This window comes from Girardinichthys multiradiatus, chromosome 3, assembly GCF_021462225.1.
Source record: "Girardinichthys multiradiatus isolate DD_20200921_A chromosome 3, DD_fGirMul_XY1, whole genome shotgun sequence".
NCBI classification, from domain to species: Eukaryota; Metazoa; Chordata; class Actinopteri; order Cyprinodontiformes; family Goodeidae; genus Girardinichthys; species Girardinichthys multiradiatus.
Genome location: NC_061796.1, coordinates 41287048 through 41309833, shown reverse-complemented (window position 1 = coordinate 41309833; position 22786 = coordinate 41287048). Strand labels below are relative to the sequence as shown.

The window sequence follows — 22786 nt, the reverse complement described above, 5'->3', positions numbered from 1 at the left end:
GTTTTCCATTAGTTTAGCTTTTCCCCATGCCCCTGTTTAGTTCTTCCTAGAATTACTATTTATGTTATTTTATGTTTAGGTTTCTTTTCCCTAGAGTTGTCTCTAGTTTAGTTTAGTTCTCTCTTCCAGTCTCTGCATTCACTAGTTCCTGTTTCCATAGTAACATATTCCCTCAGTTCCCTGCAGCCTGGTCCACACCTGTTTCATGTTTCCTCTGATTACCTGCCTAACTGTCTCATTGGTCCATACTCCACTTCCCTCAGCTTATAAGCTCTCTAGTTTTCATTGTTCCCCGGCTGGTGCCTCATGTTAACTACCCCAGTTGTCTTCCAGAGTTTCTCCAAGTGGTTTGTTTTCTGTTTGCCTCCTGAACTTGTGCTCTTGGATTACCAGTCTGTAAGTCTACCTTCAGTTTCATTATTAAAAATAGTGATGTCAGGCTTTCTGAAGCATAGAATCATTTTGAACCATTGTGTCATAAAGTGGTTCACTACCCGAAGGTTCATTCAATTCCCTTGGGTGACATCTACTGGCAGTAGTGATTGTTGCACCAAATGAAGCCCTGCGAATGTGATGCACTTCTTGTGTAAATAATAGCACTTTTGTATGTATGTATATATGCGTGTTGTACATATGTGTTTTTAGTAACCCATTAAAGATTCTGAGTAATTAACCCTTGAAAAAAAATTTAAAAACAATGTGAACTGTAGGGGATTACAGATGAAAAATAGCCATTAGGCTAATTCTGGCTTCTTTAACTTGAATTGTCATTTGTTTTATGAAATTCCACTGTCCCATTTTTAAATAACTAAAAAAAAAAATGAAGTGAACATTTTTGATTGGTCATTCATATTTTCTGTGGGAATTTACTTGGTGTACTGAGTGTTTTTGGACATTGTGCTTGGTGTAATAAAGAGGATGCTTGTGTTACTTCAGGTGTTTTTATTCAAGAAAAGTAATTTCTGCACAGTAGAAGGGTTAAAACGGTTTCTATTTTAAGACATTTTCTCCAGCTTTGGAAACTACTCTTTCACAGGGAACAGAGGAGGCTGGTGTGACTAGGAACTGTTTGGCTGGGTGGTTTAGGTTTGGATACAGAGAGAGGCTGGGAGTCCTTATCTATGAAGTCCACAAGAGCTTCATCAAGCTCTTGCTTCCTGGATCCTAAAAAAAAATAAAGAAAATAATAAAGACAAGTAACTTCAATTTAATTAACAAATATTTAACTGTCATTCTTTCTAATTCTGCATGTACAGGTCCTTCTCAAAATATTAGCATATTGTGATAAAGTTCATTATTTTCCATAATGTAATGATGAAAATTTAACATTCATATATTTTAGATTCATTGCACACTAACTGAAATATTTCAGGTCTTTCCTTGTCTTAATACGGATGATTTTGGCATACAGCTCATGAAAACCCAAAATTCCTATCTCACAAAATTAGCATATCATTAAAAGAGTCTCTAAACGAGCTATGAACCTAATCATCTGAATCAACGAGTTAACTCTAAACACCTGCAAAAGATTCCTGAGGCCTTTAAAACTCCCAGCCTGGTTCATCACTCAAAACCCCAATCATGGGTAAAACTGCCGACCTGACTGCTGTCCAGAAGGCCACTATTGACACCCTCAAGCAAGAGGGTAAGACACAGAAAGACATTTCTGAACGAATAGGCTGTTCCCAGAGTGCTGTATCAAGGCACCTCTGTGGGAAGGAAAAAGTGTGTCAGAAAACGCTGCACAACGAGAAGAGGTGACCGGACCCTGAGGAAGATTGTGGAGAAGGGCCGATTCCAGACCTTGGGGGACCTGCGGAAGCAGTGGACTGAGTCTGGAGTAGAAACATCCAGAGCCACCGTGAACAGGTGTGTGCAGGAAATGGGCTACAGGTGCCGCATTCCCCAGGTCAAGCCACTTTTGAACCAGAAACAGCGGCAGAAGCGCCTGACCTGGGCTACAGAGAAGCAGCACTGGACTGTTGCTCAGTGGTCCAAAGTACTTTTTTCGGATGAAAGCAAATTCTGCATGTCATTCGGAAATCAAGGTGCCAGAGTCTGGAGGAAGACTGGGGAGAAGGAAATGCCAAAATGCCAGAAGTCCAGTGTCAAGTACCCACAGTCAGTGATGGTCTGGGGTGCCGTGTCAGCTGCTGGTGTTGGTCCACTGTGTTTTATCAAGGGCAGGGTCAATGCAGCTAGCTATCAGGAGATTTTGGAGCACTTCATGCTTCCATCTGCTGAAAAGCTTTATGGAGATGAAGATTTCATTTTTCAGCACGACCTGGCACCTGCTCACAGTGCCAAAACCACTGGTAAATGATTTACTGACCATGGTATCACTGTGCTCAATTGGCCTGCCAACTCTCCTGACCTGAACCCCATAGAGAATCTGTGGGATATTGTGAAGAGAACGTTGAGAGACTCAAGACCCAACACTCTGGATGAGCTAAAGGCCGCTATCGAAGCATCCTGGGCCTCCATAAGACCTTAGCAGTGCCACAGGCTGATTGCCTCCATGCCACGCCACATTGAAGCAGTCATTTCTGCAAAAGGATTCCCGACCAAGTATTGAGTGCATAACTGTACATGATTATTTGAAGGTTGACGTTTTATGTATTAAAAACACTTTTCTTTTATCGGTCGGATGAAATATGCTAATTTTGTGAGATAGGAATTTTGGGTTTTCATGAGCTGTATGCCAAAATCATCCGTATTAAGACAATAAAAGACCTGAAATATTTCAGTTAGTGTGCAATGAATCTAAAATATATGAATGTTAAATTTTCATCATTACATTATGGAAAATAATGAACTTTATCACAATATGCTAATATTTTGAGAAGGACCTGTATATCTATGTATTGCTGACCTTGACTGGTGGCATGAGGCTGAGTGTTCTCGTGTGTGGCTCTATAATGCCTCAGCATTGATGACGTATTATTATCATTATTATACGTCAGCAGCTTCGGGCAAAGCAAACACTGCATCTGTAAAACCAATATAACAACCTGTTACTGCACCTCTTGCATGATACCATGACTATAATACTACTGCATAGTATAGGCTATAGACTTTCTAATAAACACTTTGAATGCTTCCTAGATGGTTGCTCCATGACAGAATAATCCACCAAAACTCAGAATATCCAAAAACGAGAACTGTTCGTAATGTATAATACGTGTAGAACGGGGATGTGAACCGGGGCTTGAGAGCATCTTAAATACACTGAATCGCATCAGATGTCAACTCAAAGCAGTCAGCTGACTCGGTCTGAATGAAGCAGTGAAGTGGTTCACACGTCATCAGGAACATCACATGAAGCAAGCTCCGGCCCACTGCTTCACCATAACTACCCTGTCGAGTTAGAAGCGTGCTTTGAAGCCTCGTTGTTAGAGGTAACATCACTAATTAAAAACTTAATCTACTCACCATGCGGCCTCCTCGGCGTGTTCTGCATCCCCGTCCTGCCTCCAAACCCACAATCCTGACAGTGAGCTGTTTAAAAATGAATTCAGAGGAGGCACAAAATATGCAAAAAGCTAGGTAATGTGGACTGGTATATAAGGGTAGGATCTAACAAGCATTTGCTTCCCCCTACTCCTTTTTGAATAAGAAACCGAATTTATTTTACATAATCTGAATTGTAAATTTCTAGGAATATTTATATTCTGTTCTGATTTGAATGATGGGGATTATCTGACATTTTATTTCGTATCATCACATTAATGGGATTGGTTTCTTAAACGTTGTTTCTGTTTCTTGTTCTGTTTTCATGTGTTAACATGTGTTGCTTGTAAATTTGAAACAAAGATTTTATTAATACATTCATTCATTTATAAAGAAACTGTGATTTTTATGACATTTTCAGACATGCCTGTGGCTCATTCATGCTATGACAGATGGAGAGCAAGATGTTCAGCAGATAACAGGAAGGATGTAAGGAGGATCTATCATTTATCCTCTATCATTTGTTGTGCTTTGTCCTTTGCTTCCAATGCCTTCCTGTCATGGAGCATGTTAGATCTGGAGATGTTGAAAGTCTTTTGCAAATATCAGAGTTGAGGTAAGTGTCTGCATCCTAATAAAAATGATTAGCTATTCGCTAATATACAAAGCTAAAGCCTTTTTTAAGTAGTAAAACCCTGTTTTTCATTGACTACTCACTCACTGTGTGGAATGAGAGAATATCTTCCAAATAGCTGGAAGGCTAGAAAAAAATACTTTGAATGCCATCAATATAGAGAAATCATTATTGACCAAAATCAGCATCTGTGGATCAAAGCTTTATAAGAAAACAGAGATTGGAAACCAGCCAAAAAAGTCTAAACAATGCATCTCTAAAAGAAACAACGTTAGAAAACTAATAAAACTCATTGCATATACTCCATGGTTTCAACTTCTCCAGGGTCTTGATCAGCCAGTTCCACTTTTGCCTGTCATTACCTAATTTTCCTTAAAAGCCTAGTGAACGTTATTGTTTGCTACAGCATCATTTTTGTACAAACAAAATGACTTGCTGATAATATTTGTGCGCTTGATGAATGAACCTGTGATGAGTGTATGTGGCCCACAAGAAGTGGTTCAGAAGATAATTTCACTGCAGGGCAACAATACTGATTAAACTCTTAAAAGTAAATCTATTGTCTACATTAGGAAGGACATTTTGAATAAGTAAAACAAATTTCCACCTATAAGATGTCTGTGAAGGTACCCATATTTGAACCTTAATCTGAATTTACCTCTTCCTTTCTTTTTATACAGATTCAAAATCTGCATGTGCCAAACTTCCTACAAGTAAAACAATAGTGCAATTCAGCAAGCATTTTCAGGTTTAAATGCTTCTTATTTGATAAACATTAGTTGTACTGTATGTATCAATAAAAACAAGGGTAACTAAGCAAGAAAAATGTGTTGTTTAACAATAAAGGAGTTTGTTGACAGATTTTAAGTAGGCCACCAACCACAGCTCATCCCATTGAAGTTATGCCCTTTATGTGCTTCCTTTAGTTTGACGTGTTTGTTAAAAATATCTAATATAACACATTTCCCTCCGTTCTTAACAGTCCCTCTATGGCTGGTGGAGGTTTGATATCATAATGTCCCAACGTCCTGCTCCCCAAGATAAAAAAAAAAAAAGATCAGATGAACTCATATTTGCTAAAATTGAAGTCTCTTTTGCCACACTAGAAAAAAATTGTCAAGTTTCAAGTTCCTGACCAATAGCAGTGGGTGTCCGTTTTTAAAAGTTTTAGCGCTCTCAAGTACTATTTACTAAATTATGAATAAATGTATTTTGTCTTTGTAATTGTTAGGTAAAGAAATAAGAAAACATGTCAACTGACCCAGGCAACATACCATGGGAAATATTAGTAAAAGAAAAAGTACAGACTGTGGTCCTGCAGCGGCCTCTACTGGTCAGATTTGCTTCTGCGTCACGTTTTTCTTTTTCTTTTCTAACGGGATCATTTCTATCATACTTTTGCTACTTTACAGTGAATCGCATCTCGAAAATGTGGACACACTGTCCCAATAGAGAAGGTAAATAGATGTTTTCAAACTGGTGGCTGCCTCAAGATAGATATGTATTTTTGAAAGAGAGATTTACTTATAGACTTATAATGGAGCTGTGACATGTTAGAACTCAAGCATATTTAACCTGCGAAAATTAGATATTTTGTTTTTTCTTGGCCTGTTTATAGGATGTTTTTTTTTTTTTATATAAACACAATTTTTCTGGCTGCTCCTTTCGTCCGCCATTTTATTCTTTATCTTTATTTACATTACAACGCAATGTTTTTGCTTTTATTGGTTTGTACTTGTTTCAGCGTCTGAAGCCTTTCATAACCCTGTGGTCTGAAACATGTTGTACTCTAGCATCAATCTTGATTTTTCTTAGTAGTTTTCTTCGTTGTCGTGTCTTATTTTTCTTCATGTAACCTGTAGCAACATTTATCCTGGAGCCTGCGCAGTGGCGTTGCCATGGCTACACTAAAAAGCGGACTGTAGTGAGACTAAACCACCAACAGAGGACGCTGCGTTATACCACTTGAACGAGGACTCAGTCACAGCATCACTCAGGTAGTAAACCAGATTGGAGGAGCAGATAGGAGCGACCGTGGAGCTGTTGAGCTCGCACATCCCTCTGCTCTTCCAGCTCACTCCCCGAACCTCCGCTCACATAATCATGGTGGCTAAAACCAGGAAACAGACCGGGAAGAGTCCCGGTCAGACTCAGACCGAGCGCGACAGAAACCTTCATCACGTTTCACCCCACAGCAAAAGTAACATTAGGCGACCAGGCAGGGAGAGCAAGGCTTTCTCTCATCCAAACGGGCTGTCAGTAATCGGACACAAGCTCGGGCTAACTTCGTCTTCGGTCTGGAAGCTGGGTTTCACGGTCCTGCTTGGTAAGTTCGGAGCTTTAGCCTGCTAGCATGCTCATAAATCCCGAGCTAACAGGAGCTAACGCTGGTATACTGGTGTCGTTGTAGCGGGAAATCTTTCAATTATCTTTGTTAACCATCAACTGTTAGCTTACACAGACGCTAGCTCGCTGGTGGTCGTTGTCGTTAGACTCGAATAAATAACCTCTGTTCTTTGTTTGCTTACGTTATACACCAGTTAGACACGTGAACAGGTTTTCACTTTCAGTTCACTATTGGATATCCATGTAATAACCCAACAGTAAGCCCGTAAATCACATTTGAACTGTGACCTGTGTGGTTTTGGTAGTATTTATGGATTTGCTGTGTTTTTAACCTGTTTTCAATTCCAAGAAGAAGCAGTTTTACTCCGGAACCTTTAAAGTTTCCAATTTCTCTGTCCACAGCTGGGCTGACTGGATATCTGCACTGGTAAGCTGTAGCACAAACACTGCTGTGTTATGCACAAAGGTTGTGCTTAGTTGCTCCTTGTTTACACACTTCTCCTCCTACCGTGACTAGGTCTCATCTGTCTCAGCTCTTTGAGAATGACAGGCACTTTTCACATCTGTCCAACCTGGAGAAGGAAATGGCCTTCCGAACAGAAATGGTAAATGGTTGTTGTTCTCTTTCAGGAATGCTCTAACGGTATCATTTTAAAAGATGATGACTCTTTCTGCCAATGTATGGAACATATTTGATTTAATAAGAAACACTGGTAAAGTTTTCAACCAGTTTATAGTTAAAGGCCCTGATACTGGACAAAGCAAGAGTTCAATATGGTAATCTTCTTAAAAGATCTGAATATAGTGATTAGGCATAACGTTATGACCAGCATGGACCCCCTGATTGGTTTGTGGTTATTCAGACCCATACACATCAAATTGCAAGGCACTGTGAATTATCACATCTTTCTATTAGAACCAGCATTAACATCTTCAGCAATTTGAGCTATGGTAGCTAGTGTCTTGTATTGGACCAGACAGCACAAACCAGCCGTCGCTTTTCACGCGCCTCGAAAAGGGGCTGCCAGTGACCTTGTCGCCAGTTCACCACCGTTTCTTCCACCGCTGTTGGTAGATACTGATTACTGCAGACCTGGAACATTTATCTAGCCACACAATTTGGCTTTGATGACCTAAAATGGTTTTCAAATTCAGTTAAGTTTGTCATTTCATTGTATAATAAATGGCATACAGTAAAACAGTGTTTCTGTGCTACTCATAACAAGTTGCTGACAAATATATAATAGAAAGCAGTAGAAAATAGGTGAAAACACAAACAGATAAAACACAAAACAAGTGCAGTAAAACAGATCCTGGACAGAGGTTAAAATGACCTTCTCAGTTTCCCTCACTATCATCTGCAGGATCTTTTTCTATATTCTACTTGTTGTCTACTCTAAGAAAAAGATAATTCAGTCTTTGGTCATTTGACTGTAATAAAAATTTACCAGCATGAGGGTGCCTAGTTATTTTAGCTTGATCAGGGGTCATAAGCTGTCATATTCCTTCAGAATCAACTGGCCCAAACAGGCATCAGAACCACAATAAATGGAAATAGGGTCTTGAGAAAATATTGTAAAAAGTCGTTATACAAGAGATTTGATTTTTACCTAACAAACCTTTAAGACTAACCTAACTAAGATGAAAAATGAAGGAAATGGGTGTTAAAACTGGCTATGGTCAAACTGACCCAGAGAAGGTATTGTTTAAGGAAGAAACTGTTTTTTGCTACCAGTCATTAGCACTCTTACCTCACAAGCAGAAAATTCAGGGTCTGAATGCTGATGTGGGCCTTTCTGGATGACATTTTCCTGTTCTTCTCATCCATACGCATTTTTTATGGATATTGCAGCTTCTTCCCACTATGCAATAAATGCATATTAGGTTAATATGACATTGTAAATTGCTCTTGGGTTATGAGTACTTCCATGCACAATTGTTTCCCCTGTGTGCCTCTTTGTGTTGCCTTGTGATGGACTGGTGACCTGTCCAGGTTCTACTCTTTCTCTTACCCAACTCTGCAAGGATAAAGCAAATATAGAAAATAAACATAACTGTCAGGGCAGTTTACAGCCAATATTCTATGCTAATTATTTTATTTAGCCAGTAGACATTTTGTCTATCGATATTTTTTCGACTTTTGTTGGTTTTTAGGGCAGGAAACATGTGTCCATTAGTCTGGTAAAATGAGTTTGAAAGAAGTAGCAGCAGCCTTTCCCTGCTGGGACTCTATAGGTGGGCTGCACAGTGTCATATAGCTGTTAGCACTGTTGCCTTACAGCAAGAAGGTTCCTGGGGTTGAATGATGGCCAATTATTTGTCTTCTTTCTCTGACTGATATTACTTGATCAGTTATAAAAATGATTGTTTGCTTTTCTATTTATCACTTGACATTTAATCAGGAAGTTTTAAGAGATTTTTATTTGTTGTGTGTAGTCAGGTGAGAATGCCTAATCCATTTAGATTCACAGCTAATCAAATGGAAAATGAACTCTGGTGCTTGTGCCATTTGTTCTGGAAGAACAAAGTTGATATGTCCAAGTCTGCACAGAGATGTTTCCCATGTTGTGAAGCAGATTGTGGTTGCATTTTTGACTTCCTGATAGATTATTCTCTCAAAGTCTTTTGTGTCGTCATGCACGTATTCTTGAGTCATAGGATTTGTTGCAGAAATCCTTCCTGTAGTTTTGTGATTGACTTGTATATGTGAGATTGAGGTGCTTCAGGGAGAATGGGGAAAGATTGGATGATTTTTTTGTTTGATGAATAGGAATCTAAACATCCAAAGGAATAAAATCTTCTGAGAGTTCACGCCATCGTGAATCCACAGCTGATCAGGAAACACTAACAATTCTATAATATAATTTAATGTGTACTTCCATTCATCTTGACAATATAAATACAAAAGGTGCACATTTATTTTTGAAGATAATGATCATATTAACAGCATTAAACATTGTGGTCCAGGTTCAGATAGGAGCAGCCTTCTACCTGACAGAAGGATGTGGTGTTATGTTTTAAGTGTGGGGAAGAAACAAATGTTGAGCAACAAGATAACAACGGTCCAAAGCTGGTTTTAGCTTGTGAGGCAGCAGGATTTGTCATTTCCCAACACTTAGTTTTTATTTGACCACCAAACAAAATCAATCTTCTTTGAGCAAAGGTCAACCTTCACCCGTGTGTACACCAGTGAGGGCTTGTCATGACTTTGTATCTAAAGTTGTGAACGCAGCCAGAAAAAAGTATTTTTTTTTCTCACTCATAATAAAATGTGGGCTCATCACAACATTTTGGTAAATGGTTTACTTCTCATTTCTATGATGTATGTTTTTCCCTTTGGCTGTTACATGGATCCCTGCTAAATGGCAGTCAGTCAATAAGTTGCTTTTAAGGTGTTGCAGCTTTCTGAAAGCTACTCATGTTTCAGCGCTGATGTTAAAGGTGTTATCATCTAGTCTGACCTCTACTGTACCAAATGGACAGACAGTCTCTGTCATCTGCTGAGCTTGTTTGACACATCTCTTCTGGATTTTATTAAGTCTCCGTCTGATGCTTCTTTCTCAGAATATATCTGTTGTATTTTAATGTCTTTTTTGTTCCTTGGTTGTTCTTCTGTTGTTCATCCTGCTTTCCTCATCTTGGTTTTTCTTAATCTTTTATTTTGATTCCAGGGTCTGTACTATTCCTACTACAAGACCATTATTGAGGCTCCTTCGTTCCTGGATGGACTCCACAAGATCATGAACGATCGACTCACCGAGTATCCTTTGGTTATTAACACACTGAAGAGGTTCAATCTCTACCCGGAGGTAACTATTGTTTTCAGCATCTGTTACTGTCTCTGTACTACTCATTCCATTAACCAGGGGGAAAATCCCCCGAGAAGAAATAATTGGTTTTAACAAAATTACAGATGTCAAGCTTGTTAGTATTGCAGCTGATTAAACATTTCACGAGGTTGGAGCAAACAGAGGGATCTATGACCATTTACTTTTGCACAATCTTTATATATCTTCTAGAGCACTGGATCTTCTGTTTTCCTCTCCTCAGCACAACCCACTGGTTTTCTATAGGACCTACAGTGCCTTGCTAAAGTATTCGGCACCCTTGAACTTTTCAACCTCTTGCCATATTTCAGGCTTCAAACACAAAGATATAAAATTCTAATTTTTTGTGAAGAATCAACAAGTGGGACACAATCGTGAAGTGGAATGAAATTTATTGGATCTGTCAAACTTGTTTAACAAATAAAAAACTGAAAAGTGGGATGTGCAATATTATTTGGCCCCCTTGCATTAATACTTTGTAGCGCCACCCTTTGCTGCAATTACAGCTGCAAGTCTCTTGGGGTTTGTCTCTATCAGTTTTGCACATCGAGAGACTGAAATTCTTGCCCATTCTTCCTTGCAAAACAGCTCGAGCTCAGTGAGGTTGGATGGAGAGCGTTCATGAATAGCAGTCTTCAGCTCTTTCCACAGATTCTCAATTGGATTCAGGTCTGGACTTTGACTTGGCCATTCCAACACCTGGATACGTTTATTTGTGAACCATTCCATTGTAGATTTGGCTTTATATTTTGGATCATTGTCTTGTTGGAAGATAAATCTCCGTCCCAGTCTCAGGTCTCTTGCAGACTCCAACAGGTTTTCTTCCAGAATGGTCCTGTATTTGGCCCCATCCATCTTCCCATCAATTTTGAACATCTTCCCTGTCCCTCCTGACGAAAAGCAGGCCCAAACCATGATGCTGCCACCACCATGTTTGACAGTGGGGATGGTGTGTTCAGGGTGATGAGCTGTGTTGCTTTTACGCCAAACATATCGTTTTGCATTGTGGCCAAACAGTTTGATTTTGGTTTCATCTGACCAGAGCACCTTCTTCCACATGTTTGGTGTGTCTCCCAGGTGGCTTGTGGCAAACTTTAAACAAGACATTTTATGGATATCTTTGAGAACTGGCTTTCTTCTTGCCACTCTTCCATAAAGGCCAGATTTGTGCAGTGTACGACTGATTGTTGTCCTATGGACAGACTCTCCCACCTCAGCTGTAGATCTCTGCAGTTCATCCAGAGTGATCATGGGCCTCTTGGCTGCATCTCTGATCAGTCTTCTCCTTGTTCGAGATGAAAGTTTAGAGGGACGGCCGGGTCTTGGTAGATTTGTAGTGGTCTGATACTCCTTCCATTTCAATATGATTGCTTGCACAGTGCTCCTTGGGATGTTTAAAGCTTGGGAAATATTTTTGTATCCAAATCCGGATTTAAACTTCTCCACAACAGTATCTTGGACCTGCCTGGTGTGTTCCTTGGTCTTCATGATGCTCTCTGCGCTTTGAACAGAACCCTGAGACTATCACAGAGCAGGTGTTTGACACATCCAATAAAATTCATTCCACTTCACGATTGTGTCCCACTTGTTGTTGATTCTTCACAAAAAATTTGAATTTTATATCTTTATGTTTGAAGCCTGAAATGTGGCAAAAGGTTGAAAAGTTCAAGGGGCCGAATACTTTCGCAAGGCACTGTAGGTCTGGAGTCTGTAATGGCCATAGAAGGCTAGGGATGCATGATATATCGGCATTAACAACGGTGTCCGCCGATATTGGTCAATTTTTAACATATTGGAATTGGTCTGATAAATAAAACGGGGCCGATATGAATAACTCGTATTTATTTCCATCTTGTTGCCATGGTGTGTCTGTTTCGGGAGAGGAGTCTGTTGGGCCAGTGGTATTTGTTTGGTCACGTGACGGTGATTGAGCCCAGGATAGTGGAGTGTTCATCTGAAGCAGTGAAGCCACGTCAGCAGTGTGGTTGTTTTTCTCACTGTGTCAAAAGGGTAGGAAAATATACATAAAATCAGTTATCGGTCAGAACAGCAATATAAAAATCGGATATTGATATCAGCCCAGATTTTGATATTGCTTCATCCCTGTACAGGACGGTTGATTTTGGTTCTACTGAACCATTTCTGCGTTAATTTGAGCATATGTTTTGGACCATTATCCTGCTAATAGACCCATTGACTCCCATTTTCAGTTTTCTTGCTGATGCCATCAGAGTTTTAAATGGTCTGGGTAATATGATGCCACGTACTCTTAACAAGGTTCCCAAGCCCTTGGGAAGAGAAACAAGCCCACACCATCACATATCCTCCCCCTTCTTTACCAGTGGCGCTTTTCCATATCATTTTACCCACTTGTGAGTGTTTGTTGCTAAAAAACTTAATCCTAGTCTCAGATGATTAATACTTATGGTTCAGGTTAAAGTCACAGCAGCGTTATCAAACTCCACATGTGGAGTCATGCCTGCCTGACACCCAGTCGGCATGTATGGAGACCTGATAACCCCAAGGTGCCCCTCTTTGCTGCAGTTCTCTAAGAGTCGGCTGCAGAGATCCTCTTCATTGTGAAAGGAAATTGGAGGTCATTGATTAGTAATGAAAAGTTCTCAGACAGTATGCTTACCTTCATGGTTAGTATCAGAAACCCAGAACCCAGGCTGTCAGACTGAACCACATTCAGTTTCCTGTTTTGTTTATTCCTCTGAGATAAGAGAGAAAAACCTTTTCAAACATGATGTTTGAACAGGCTTTTTACTGCCCCTCTCTCCTCAGGTGGTCCTGGCCAGCTGGTACCGTATGTACACAGGTGTTATGGCCTACTTTGGGATTCCCACAAAGATGTGCTGGTCCATTAACAGAGGAGAGGGACTCACTCCTGTGGATAGCTGTGAAGGTATTTAGTTTCCTCATTCTGAACTGCAAATGCTTATCCGAGTCATTTTCTTCACTCTCAAACACACAGCAAATCTGCTGTGTTGCACTAATTAGTTTCGGTGCAAGGTTTAAAAACCTAACAATCAAAGCCTTTCTTGAAAACACAGTTTTGCAAACTTAAGAGAAATAAACAGTTTAGTGTGCCTCAGACATCAGGAATCGGCATGCCCAGGCCCTTAACTAGCACCAAGCTGTCATGAAACCTGATCTTGATGTTCCTCGCCACAGGTAGAGGGACGTCAAGCCCCATGTTGATTGGTCTGTTCCTATTATGTCGGGCTGAGCCCCAAGAACCATGGCCAACTACCAGGTGTTTACTAGTGAACCCCATCCTCGGTCTGGCTCAGCAAAGGGGCTCTGGTCTTCCTAATCTGTGCCAGATTGGCTAATTTCTGCTGTTGTTTGCCATCAAGACTGCATTAATGTTAGTATCTTGACCTCTTCCTTGAGGCCAGTTTGTAAAATTAGATCGAAACCCTAGACACCATAGCCTTCAGGACAATATTGGTGCTCAGACCCCTCCACTGGGTTGAGGTGGTGATTCTGCAAAGGGGGAACTAGGTGTGTAGCTGCTGTTCTTCTATTTCAAGTAGATTAGCATTTGCTGATGTATTTGATTAGGATGCATCCTGATGCCTCTCTTTGGATGTTTTCCAGACACATCTCACTAGAAGGAGACCTCAAGGCAGTCTCAGAATGTACTGCAGGGAAAATACATCCCTTTTGCCTAGGAACGCCTAGGGGTTCTGCAGATGAGCTGGAGAGTGTCACTGAGAAGAACGATGTCTGGGTCAATGATATTAAAATCCACCATAGTCCTAGGGAAAAAAATCTGTTCAATCGTAACATATGTGAAGCACTAAAGCTCCATTCTCCTTTTTTCATTTTTATAAACATTAAGCAAACACAAGATGAAGAAAAGCTTCAGACTTGGTTTAAATTTGTTCCTGAGCGAAAGCTGTTTCTAACCTTCCTGTGAGTAGCTGCTTTAGTCTCTGTTCTGCTTCTGTCTCTTTAGTGGAAGCAGCAGGGCCATTGTACACAGTCTGTTTTCACAGTTTTTGCACAAACCTGGTGCAACACAACCCAGTGTTTCCTGGAAATTTGTCAGCCAGCATTTTCATTTTTGTGAGATTCACAACGACTCGTGAAAGAGCAGCGAGTATTCATTCCATAAATAGACCAGCTGCTGTTCGTTCTGTGATTCACAGCCACATACTGGTGTTGAAGGATCATGTTGACACAAAAAGAACCAGTTAGTCATTACATCCTTAATGGTATGCACTGTTTTCTGGAAACATTAAGAGGAAATTATTTTTAAGGTTCCTCCTGAATGAGAGATGAATTCAAGTCTATTGTGCATAAAAAATAATTCATATTTATTTCTTGAATAGTTTTTCATTTCTTTGCAAATAAAATGTGTGGCATACATTTGTGTTCAGCCCCCATGAGTTAATATTTTGTATAAACATCTTTTGTTGCCAAGTCTCCACCAGCTTTTCAAATGAGCTCAGATTGGATCTCACAGGATCTGTAAACATTGATTTTCAAGTCCTGCCACAGGTTTTTAGTTGGATCTTGGTTGGAATTTAGTTAGGCCATTCTAACACATCAATATATTTTGGTCTAAACCAGGGGTGTGCAGGGGTCCTAAATGTTCCCCTAGATTAGCACACCTGAATAAAAGGTCTTGCTTAACATGTTGATTTTGGATTATGCAAGAAAATATTTTGTGAGTCTGTAGATCTTTCTAGAGACTACTTAGCCCAAAAGTCTTAATGCAAACCTGCTTTGTTTTCTTATTGCAATACTATACTTGAAAACTGAATGCATAATGGTGCATTTGTATGGTGATCGGATAAGACAGCTGAAAGTAAGATTTTAACCAAAGCCTCTACAGCAGTGAATATGTTGTATCCTCGTGGGAAAAACAGAGCTCTGCAGAAATGTTACCTTTTTCATGAGTTACTTGTGCATGGCTGAACGTCACCAACCTGAGGTGCTCCTGATCTTACAGAGCCTCAAAATGTGCTTTAGCTGCAAATCAACCGACTGAAAAATGTTTTATGTGTGTCTGGTGCACATCAGGTCTGGGCGATCCTGCATACTTCTACGTAGCCTGTGTTTTCCTGCTGAATGGAGCAATGATGAGCCTGTTCTTTATTTATGGTGCTTACCTCAGGTAAGTTCACTTTCACCCTGTGCTCTGCCCTAAAGCATCAGAGAAAAGACACATTTTTTTTTGTCAAATATGTCTCAAGTCATCATTTGGTTCCTGTTTTTGACTGTTTAAAACTTCAACTAGAAAACTACTTCTCCCATCTGTCTTTCTGTTCTTTTCCTTTCCAGTGGAAGCTGCCTGGGTGGGATTGTCACCACTTTGTGTTTTTTCTTTAATCACGGTGAAGTGAGTTCCTTGTCCTTACCAAACGTATCAAGAAAACTCAACACCAACCAAGATTATAAATCTTTTGAAAATTTAGGAACTCTTTTAAGTTTCAGAATGAAAAAGCTGTTAAAAAATCCAGAGATGGACTTCTGTTTAGCTGCAGTTTCCTTTTTTCTTGCGTGAACCGAGATGTTTTCTATGGTATATGCAAGATTGCTTGACTAAATTTATTTCAGAGCTGTACATTAATACTACTACCGTCTGCCAGTGTTTCATATAAGTATTAGTTGCTGATAAAATAATTACATAAACTGTATTTTACTTCTGTTTACTGATTTATTTATTTTTTCTTTATGTACAAAAACAGAGCACTCGTGTGATGTGGACTCCACCCCTGAGGGAGAGCTTTGCTTACCCCTTTTTAGTCCTGCAGATGCTGCTTCTCACCTACATCTTACGGTAAATGGCAACACTCACCTCTCAGTAGTGTTTTCACATAGGCTGCCTGCAGCCCTCAAAAAGACCCAAGTAGTCTGTTTCCATAATTTTTGTCAACTGGCCTTTTACAATGTTCATCTCTTTTTACACTCCAGACATTCTTAAATGACCATTTTAATATTTTGCAACCTGAAACTAATACAACTACTTTTGTTACTGTACCGGATCAATCTGATACATTTCAATTTTTGGTTTTCCAGGGCCACCTTTATAAAAGCAGTTGTTCTGGCAGTTTGCTGGTTTGGAGCATACAGGCGTACGTTAACATGACTCCAATGAGGAAATTCATCACCAATGACCTCAGAGAAGCAACCACTGCTGCCCATCTGTCTGAGACACCTTATAGGTTAAGTTGGGCATATTTCAGACAGCTGCTAAGCTCAGACTGTGCATTTCTCAGAGAAATTGCCAATAAACAGAAGAGCTCCATCTTAGACTCTACATACCTCAGTTAGCCATTAAAATATTAAAGTTTTTAACAGTACAAACACAAAAGAACTGAACCAGTACGATTTGTTTTAAAGGGTTCCCAACAGAAAGCCTCGTATCTCGACTAAGAATGTGGCAGCACCACTTAGCAAAGTTACAAAGGAAAACATTTGCAGAACATCACCACTGTAAAGCATGGTGGGGGAGCCGCACAACCTGAGCACTATGCAGTCATTTAGTTGACCGTTCTAACATCTGACTTCTAGAGTCATCTGTCTGAAGGCTTAAGCTCGACCCAAACTGGGTCATCAACAGAACCATCCCATCACAAACAACAGCAAATCTGCAACGGATTGGCTGAAAAACAGAAGAATCAAAGTGTTGTAATGGTCCAGCCAAAGACCTCAGCCTGTTTTCATGCAGTGGTACGGCCTTAAGACAGCTGTGCAGAAACGAATGTCTGAAAGGCTCAGTGAATGAAGCAGTGTTGTAACGAGTGGGTTAACATTGGTCCACAGCAATGTGAGAGAATGATAGTCATCCAGAAAACATCTACTGAGAGTTAATGCTGCTAACATTGGTTCTCCAAGCTGTTGGTTTCTAGGATTGAAATTTTCTCCCACTGTTTTTTTCCATTTTGGCTTAATGTTTGTTTAATATTTAATGACAGTGTGACATCTGTTGTGTGTTTTTGTAAACTTGGGGTTAGATTGAAAGAATATTACAACCTGGCAAAGACCAGATCATTATTTTACATCTGGATGCAAAAAACCCTAGAAGAGAAGGTGGATGTACTCTATTTTATGGGATAATTTCATTAATACGGAGATGTTTCTAATTAAGCCGTCAGTGTTTGCTCGATCAAACCCCTTTGTGTAATTGTTGCTGGTAGTCCATAACTATATAACTGCTTTTGTGCTTTGAAGAAACGAGACTCTGCTCTGGTTATCAGCTAAATGGCACTCTGACGGAAGCTCTTAGAGGAGCTACAGCACTTAACGCAGCAAAACATTATCCTGTCAAGTCGTATCATCTTGTGACCGTTTGTTCTGGAACAAACGGTCTCATCCAGAACACTTTGTTCTGGGTGAGACCTGTTAGACATATGGAACAGAAACCCTTTTCCCTGATGTAGAACAGCTTCCTGAGTGACATAATGCATAATGAGGTTCAGTGGGTTTTTTTTTTTATAGTGCCATTGAACGTGTCTGTTTTCTCGGGCATCTTAATACAGCTTCTTTTATCTCCTCAGCTCCAAATTCTGTTTTTACCTCCTCTGTCTCTCTTCTTCCACAGCACACGAAACCCAAGCAGGACAGCCATGGTCGCTCTGGGCATCTCCAATTTATGCTTCATGCTGCCTTGGCAGTTCGCCCAGTTCGTGCTGCTCACTCAGGTAAACGGAGAACAAGACGCACATTTAGAGAGAATGTGTGCAGGTCTGGCAGATTAGGGAGAAAATATGGGCTGGGAACAAACATCATACTCTGGCAAGGACTCTGCTGACAAATTATGTCACTGAGCTTTAAAGAAATGAAGCAATAAGACCCCAAAGGAGTAGGTAAAAGCACAGGAAACCATTTGAGTGTTACACACAAGAATACCATTGGTGCTGCACTGCCTCCTACCTCTGCTACACCTACACATCCAGTACAAGCGTGACAAAAGTTTAAAGGTAATGGAAATAGTAGGTTTGCATTAAACTCAATGATGCTTTAGAGCTGTTTTAAGATGGTTGCTGGCTGCTTTGGCCTTGATCCCTGTCAGGCAGGCCCCTAGGCTTCAGCCTTTTGGACCAACTCATCTAGATTTATACTAAATGAGAGTTATCAACTGCAGATAAGATATTAACCCTTTGAACTATTCCTTTAAGAAAATATGTTGGTAAAACCAAAATCAATGTGACTGTGAGACAAAAACATGAAAGTCATAGTGGAAAGGTTAAAATTACAACAGAAGGTAAAGTAAGGACAGTTTATGGACTTATGTTGAAGCTCCCCCATAAAGCATGACTGTTTCTTTGCTTTACTTTTGAAAGCCACTAATTAAACCAATTCGCCTCATCCACTGCATGCAAAAATCAACCCAAAGCCAAATACATCCAGTCAGTCAGATGGTTCACCAGTACAAAGGGAATACGATGCCAGTTTTTTCATGAATTTAGATTTACACAGATAGACCTGCACCAAAATGTGAAAATTAAATTTAGGTCCCTGAATAAACGGGAAGAATCAATCCTCTGAAATTCTGCCAGGTAACAAAAAGTCATCTTTCTCTGTTTGATATTGATGTTTGAAATGCTCACCTTAAGGTAAAAAATATATGATGTTCACCTAAAAACAAAGCCAATGCACTTAGTGTTTGTATACTAAATGCTGTTTAGTTGTTGAGCCATGAGCTTAACGTTTGAGCAAGCTGAATCAATCAGTTAATCAATAAATTGTTTGATAGGTACAAGAAAAGAAACCCCAGGTTTCCTGGGATCTAATTGGGAGATCCCAAGGTGTTTTCAGGCCAGAAGGGATATATCACCTGGAAGAACCTCCAAAGGGAGCCATTCCGATCAAAATGCCCAAACTCACTCCTGTTCATGTGGAGGATTATTGACTCTAATTCAAGCTCCATCTGAATGACGATCTTTCTCAAATTATCTCACTCTATCTCTAAGGTTGAGCTCACCCATGATTACATAATCAATTGTCTTTATGGGAAAGCTGCAGTAAACAAAATGTTTTCAGTCCTGATTTAAAGGAATCAATAGTTTCTGGCAATCTCAGGTCATAAGCCCTCTTCAGATGGTCAAAACAGACATGGAATGGACAATTAAATTCCCAGGAGGAGCTCAGGAAGTTCAGGAGACTAAAGATGTCATCTACTGTTCAACATGCAGGACAAAATCAACACTGCTCATCCTGCATGCAAGGATCGACAATGTATCGGTACCTCTTCTCTCTTAGTTGATACCCTGCAGATATCCAAATAAAAAATGTATACTAGTATTAGATGCACTCTTCTGTCTGCCTTTCTAATTTAGATAAAGTTTGGGTATTTTTGTAATCTTTGGGAAGCCTTGAATTAAAACCCACTGGCGAGGAAATGACAAAAAGTAAGTGAAGAAAGATGTAGCTCTGGTTCCCATTAGATCCAAAGACTTTTTCCTTGATTCTGTTCATGCAAACCTGTACTGTACATGCATCTGTTGAAAAGTACAAGGTAATGTTAGACATTAATCAGATCAATAAAACCTACCAAAATGTCAAGCTTATGGCTGTAGCTTTGTACAGATGGGCCAGTCTAACAAAAGAAATACTGAACAAAATCTGATGGAGGCCCTGGTCCAGGTTGTATAGAGTCCACTCCCCTGAGCTTTTCCTCAACTCTCACAAAAAGTATGAAATTGCAGTGTTGGTATTTGTGCTATGTTTCCACCAAGCTGTTTTCCAGTCAGAAGAAGGTACAACACTTCCTTATCTTCTACAACCTAACTGTTTCTAATTCATTGTCCAATGTGTGTAAATTCGTATGTAAAAGAAGCAAAGAAGTAACCAAACGTATTCTCTCTGCATCTTCTTTTCTCCTGACTGCCTGCAGCCAGAGCTTAAACCAATTTGCATCCTTTGCAATGTGTCCTTGGCAACACATCCTTGACAGTGTGTGTTCCAAACTCCAGGCATCTTTTAGAGCCGGGTCATGTAACTGCCCCAAATAAGGCTGTTTTTACATCCTCCTGAGAATTTCATCTCACTGGAACAATGTCAAACTCGTGTACATGTTAGAAACATGTTTAACTCTGTTATTATTCACACAACACTTTTTTGCACCCCTGGTAACATGGGAAACACCCTAAAAAGTATTTGTTTTTTAGCATCATTTCACAGTGGAAATGTTAGAAAACTTCAGCATTTAATATAAATACAATAATTCAGTTTGAGCAAAAATCTCACATGACATCTGGGTGCCAATAAATTGGAACAAATGTTTTGGTCTGACCTGCTGTGGGCTTCCCTCTCTAATGTTTCTGCCCTGTTTGGGTTCCAGGTGGCGTCTCTGTTTGCATCCTACATCCTGGGCTACCTCGTTGCTTCAAAGATGCAGTCTATTCTTGTCACCCATATGGTACAGTAGCTCTTCCTACATTAATCAGTGAATGTGTTGGATGTTTGATGCCTCCGTTATTACTTCCTCTGCACCTATACAGCCTGGATTTATCAGTATTGTAACATATGTTGCATAAAACAAGCCATTTCTCGCTGATGTCCTCTGAGGTGTGACGTGTTCTGCCTCAGTTCTTGTTATCTCACTCGGCTCTATAGCCGAGAGAATATCACATAAGACAAGAGGACAGAACCAGCAGACACAGGGATGGGTTTCTTCGACAATAACAATATTACTGCACATACACCGTTCCCTTTTACCACAATAAACTGAGACAATGTAGGAATGTAACCGTTTGTGCCTCTGGTTCACATTCCAGTTATCCTTATCCTGAGCCTGCCTGGCTCTCAGCTGCAGTCTGTGGCCGCTACAGATAAGGAGAAGCTCCTTCATGGTAAGATTGGGACAGGAAGGCATATGGCTGTGCATAATTTAGAGAGCTTGGCAATGACTTGGGTGTTGTATACTTAACTAGAAGTGACACAGTTTGACTTGTGTGTCCTCTACCACACACAATGTTGCATGTAGCAGATAATGATTAGCACTTATCCTCTCAGGTGTTTGGTTTGAATGATTAAAAAGTCCCTGAGTTGTCAGAAAAAAATACAGTTGCTGAATGTTTAAAAGCAAAATAAAAATGAATAAATTCATCTAAATCCTCAGCTTTTATGATAATAAATCAGAGAATAGCTGCAACATTGTTTACTGATGGAGGCTTTTTGAAAGTAAGTGGTAGAAGTTGTTGGTTCATATGCTTTAAAGTCTGTATGCAGTCAGTTTGGTAATTTATAAGGAAAATCTTAAAAAAAACATTTGAAACTCAAAACATTTAACCTGTGCTGATTTTATAAATATGTTTTTTTTTTTGGTTTTTTTTAAACAATATAAGTGCAGAAAAACAGAACCCCACCTAGTAGACAGATCCATACAAACACACTTTAGAAGGTACACCTTCTTAAAAGGGTCTTGGACCCACATTTGGCTGCAGGACTGCTGCAATTCTTACTGACATAATGCAACAAAGTGTGGGGAACATTTCTCAGATATTTTGGTCCATATTGACATGAAGGCGTCATGCAGTCGCTGCAGATTTGTCGGCTGCAAAACCATGACGAGAATCTCCCATTCCACCCCCTCCCAAAGGTTTTCTGTTGATTTGGGATCTGGTGATTTTTGAGACCAACAAACTCATTGCCATGGTCCAGAAACCAGTTTGACATTATTTGAGGTTTGTCACATCAAGACTCAACTTAAACCCGTAAGTCTGTTCTCATCTGACCTCTGACAACAACAGGGTATTTTTTCAACACAACATCTAAAAATTCAGTTTGTTCTCAGTTTCAGTTCCTAAGTGCTTATAATTCTCCACCTGATGAACATCCTTTCCCTTGACAACAGGGCTGTGAGGCTGGGGGCTGCTGCCTGAAGTCAACACCTGTCTCCTTTGTTTTAGAGGCCTTTAAGTTACGGGTAAAGCCCTGCCAGACCAGGGTACGAGCAGTTGGCACATATCATTTAAAATTTTTCTTTAAGCAGTTTCTAAAGAAACTGAAGAAGCCATGGCAGCCGATCTTAAGTCATTCAGAGCCGTGGCGCGATTAGGTTGTTTTTGGCCACTGGTATTATTACAGATTGCTTTCAGCGCCTTTGTTGCACATTTGAACTGATTTAGATTAGTATTGTTTTCTTCCATATAATCCGAAACAAATATTTAGCTCTTCATCTCATTCTTTGAGTGAAACTTCTCAAATTTAGATTTTTATCTTACAGTTTTGAGGACGGCTAACAACTGCGTTCTTATATTTTCAGTTGCAAAGCAGCTGCCTCAGTATGTGAACAGCTTTTCCCTTTTCGAAACCTACAGTAATCTTACACGGCTTTATCAAATACCCACTGGCAACAGCTTAAAAGCCCCTCAGTTCTCAGCAACCGCAGCTGGTAATCAGTGTCTGCATAATGGAGAGTTATTCAGTTTTCTGCACCTCACTGGGATTAAGATTTAAGACTTTGTTAAATGGGATTATTTCCTGCTCTTGGCAGTGAATTTATAGTTTAATTCATTGATCAGATGTATTATTTTCACTTAACACGGATATCCCAGACCACCCT

At 39.9% G+C, this 22786-nt stretch overlaps 1 protein-coding gene and 1 long non-coding RNA gene across 2 annotated transcripts in view; one reads left to right on the top strand and one right to left on the bottom strand.

Annotated features, from left to right (window-relative positions):
- Positions 1-1100: 1100 nt before the first annotated feature.
- On the bottom strand, positions 1101-2999 carry LOC124865476. Its single transcript, XR_007037608.1, has 2 exons — positions 2873-2999; positions 1101-1164 (listed from the first exon to the last, which is right to left on the bottom strand). It is a non-coding gene; the product is annotated as an uncharacterized LOC124865476 (long non-coding RNA).
- Positions 3000-6007: 3008 nt separating this feature from the next.
- The window catches only part of dpy19l1l (dpy-19-like 1, like (H. sapiens)), a 34813-nt gene continuing 18034 nt past the window's right edge, over positions 6008-22786 (top strand). Inside the window, exons 1-10 of the mRNA XM_047360589.1 lie at positions 6008-6410; positions 6833-6857; positions 6948-7035; positions 10102-10239; positions 13045-13165; positions 15295-15388; positions 15556-15613; positions 15963-16054; positions 17819-17918; positions 20561-20638. Coding sequence (XP_047216545.1) covers positions 6188-6410; positions 6833-6857; positions 6948-7035; positions 10102-10239; positions 13045-13165; positions 15295-15388; positions 15556-15613; positions 15963-16054; positions 17819-17918; positions 20561-20638 — 1017 coding nt within the window. The 5' untranslated portion in view covers positions 6008-6187. The remainder of the gene's footprint in view (positions 6411-6832; positions 6858-6947; positions 7036-10101; positions 10240-13044; positions 13166-15294; positions 15389-15555; positions 15614-15962; positions 16055-17818; positions 17919-20560; positions 20639-22786) is intronic.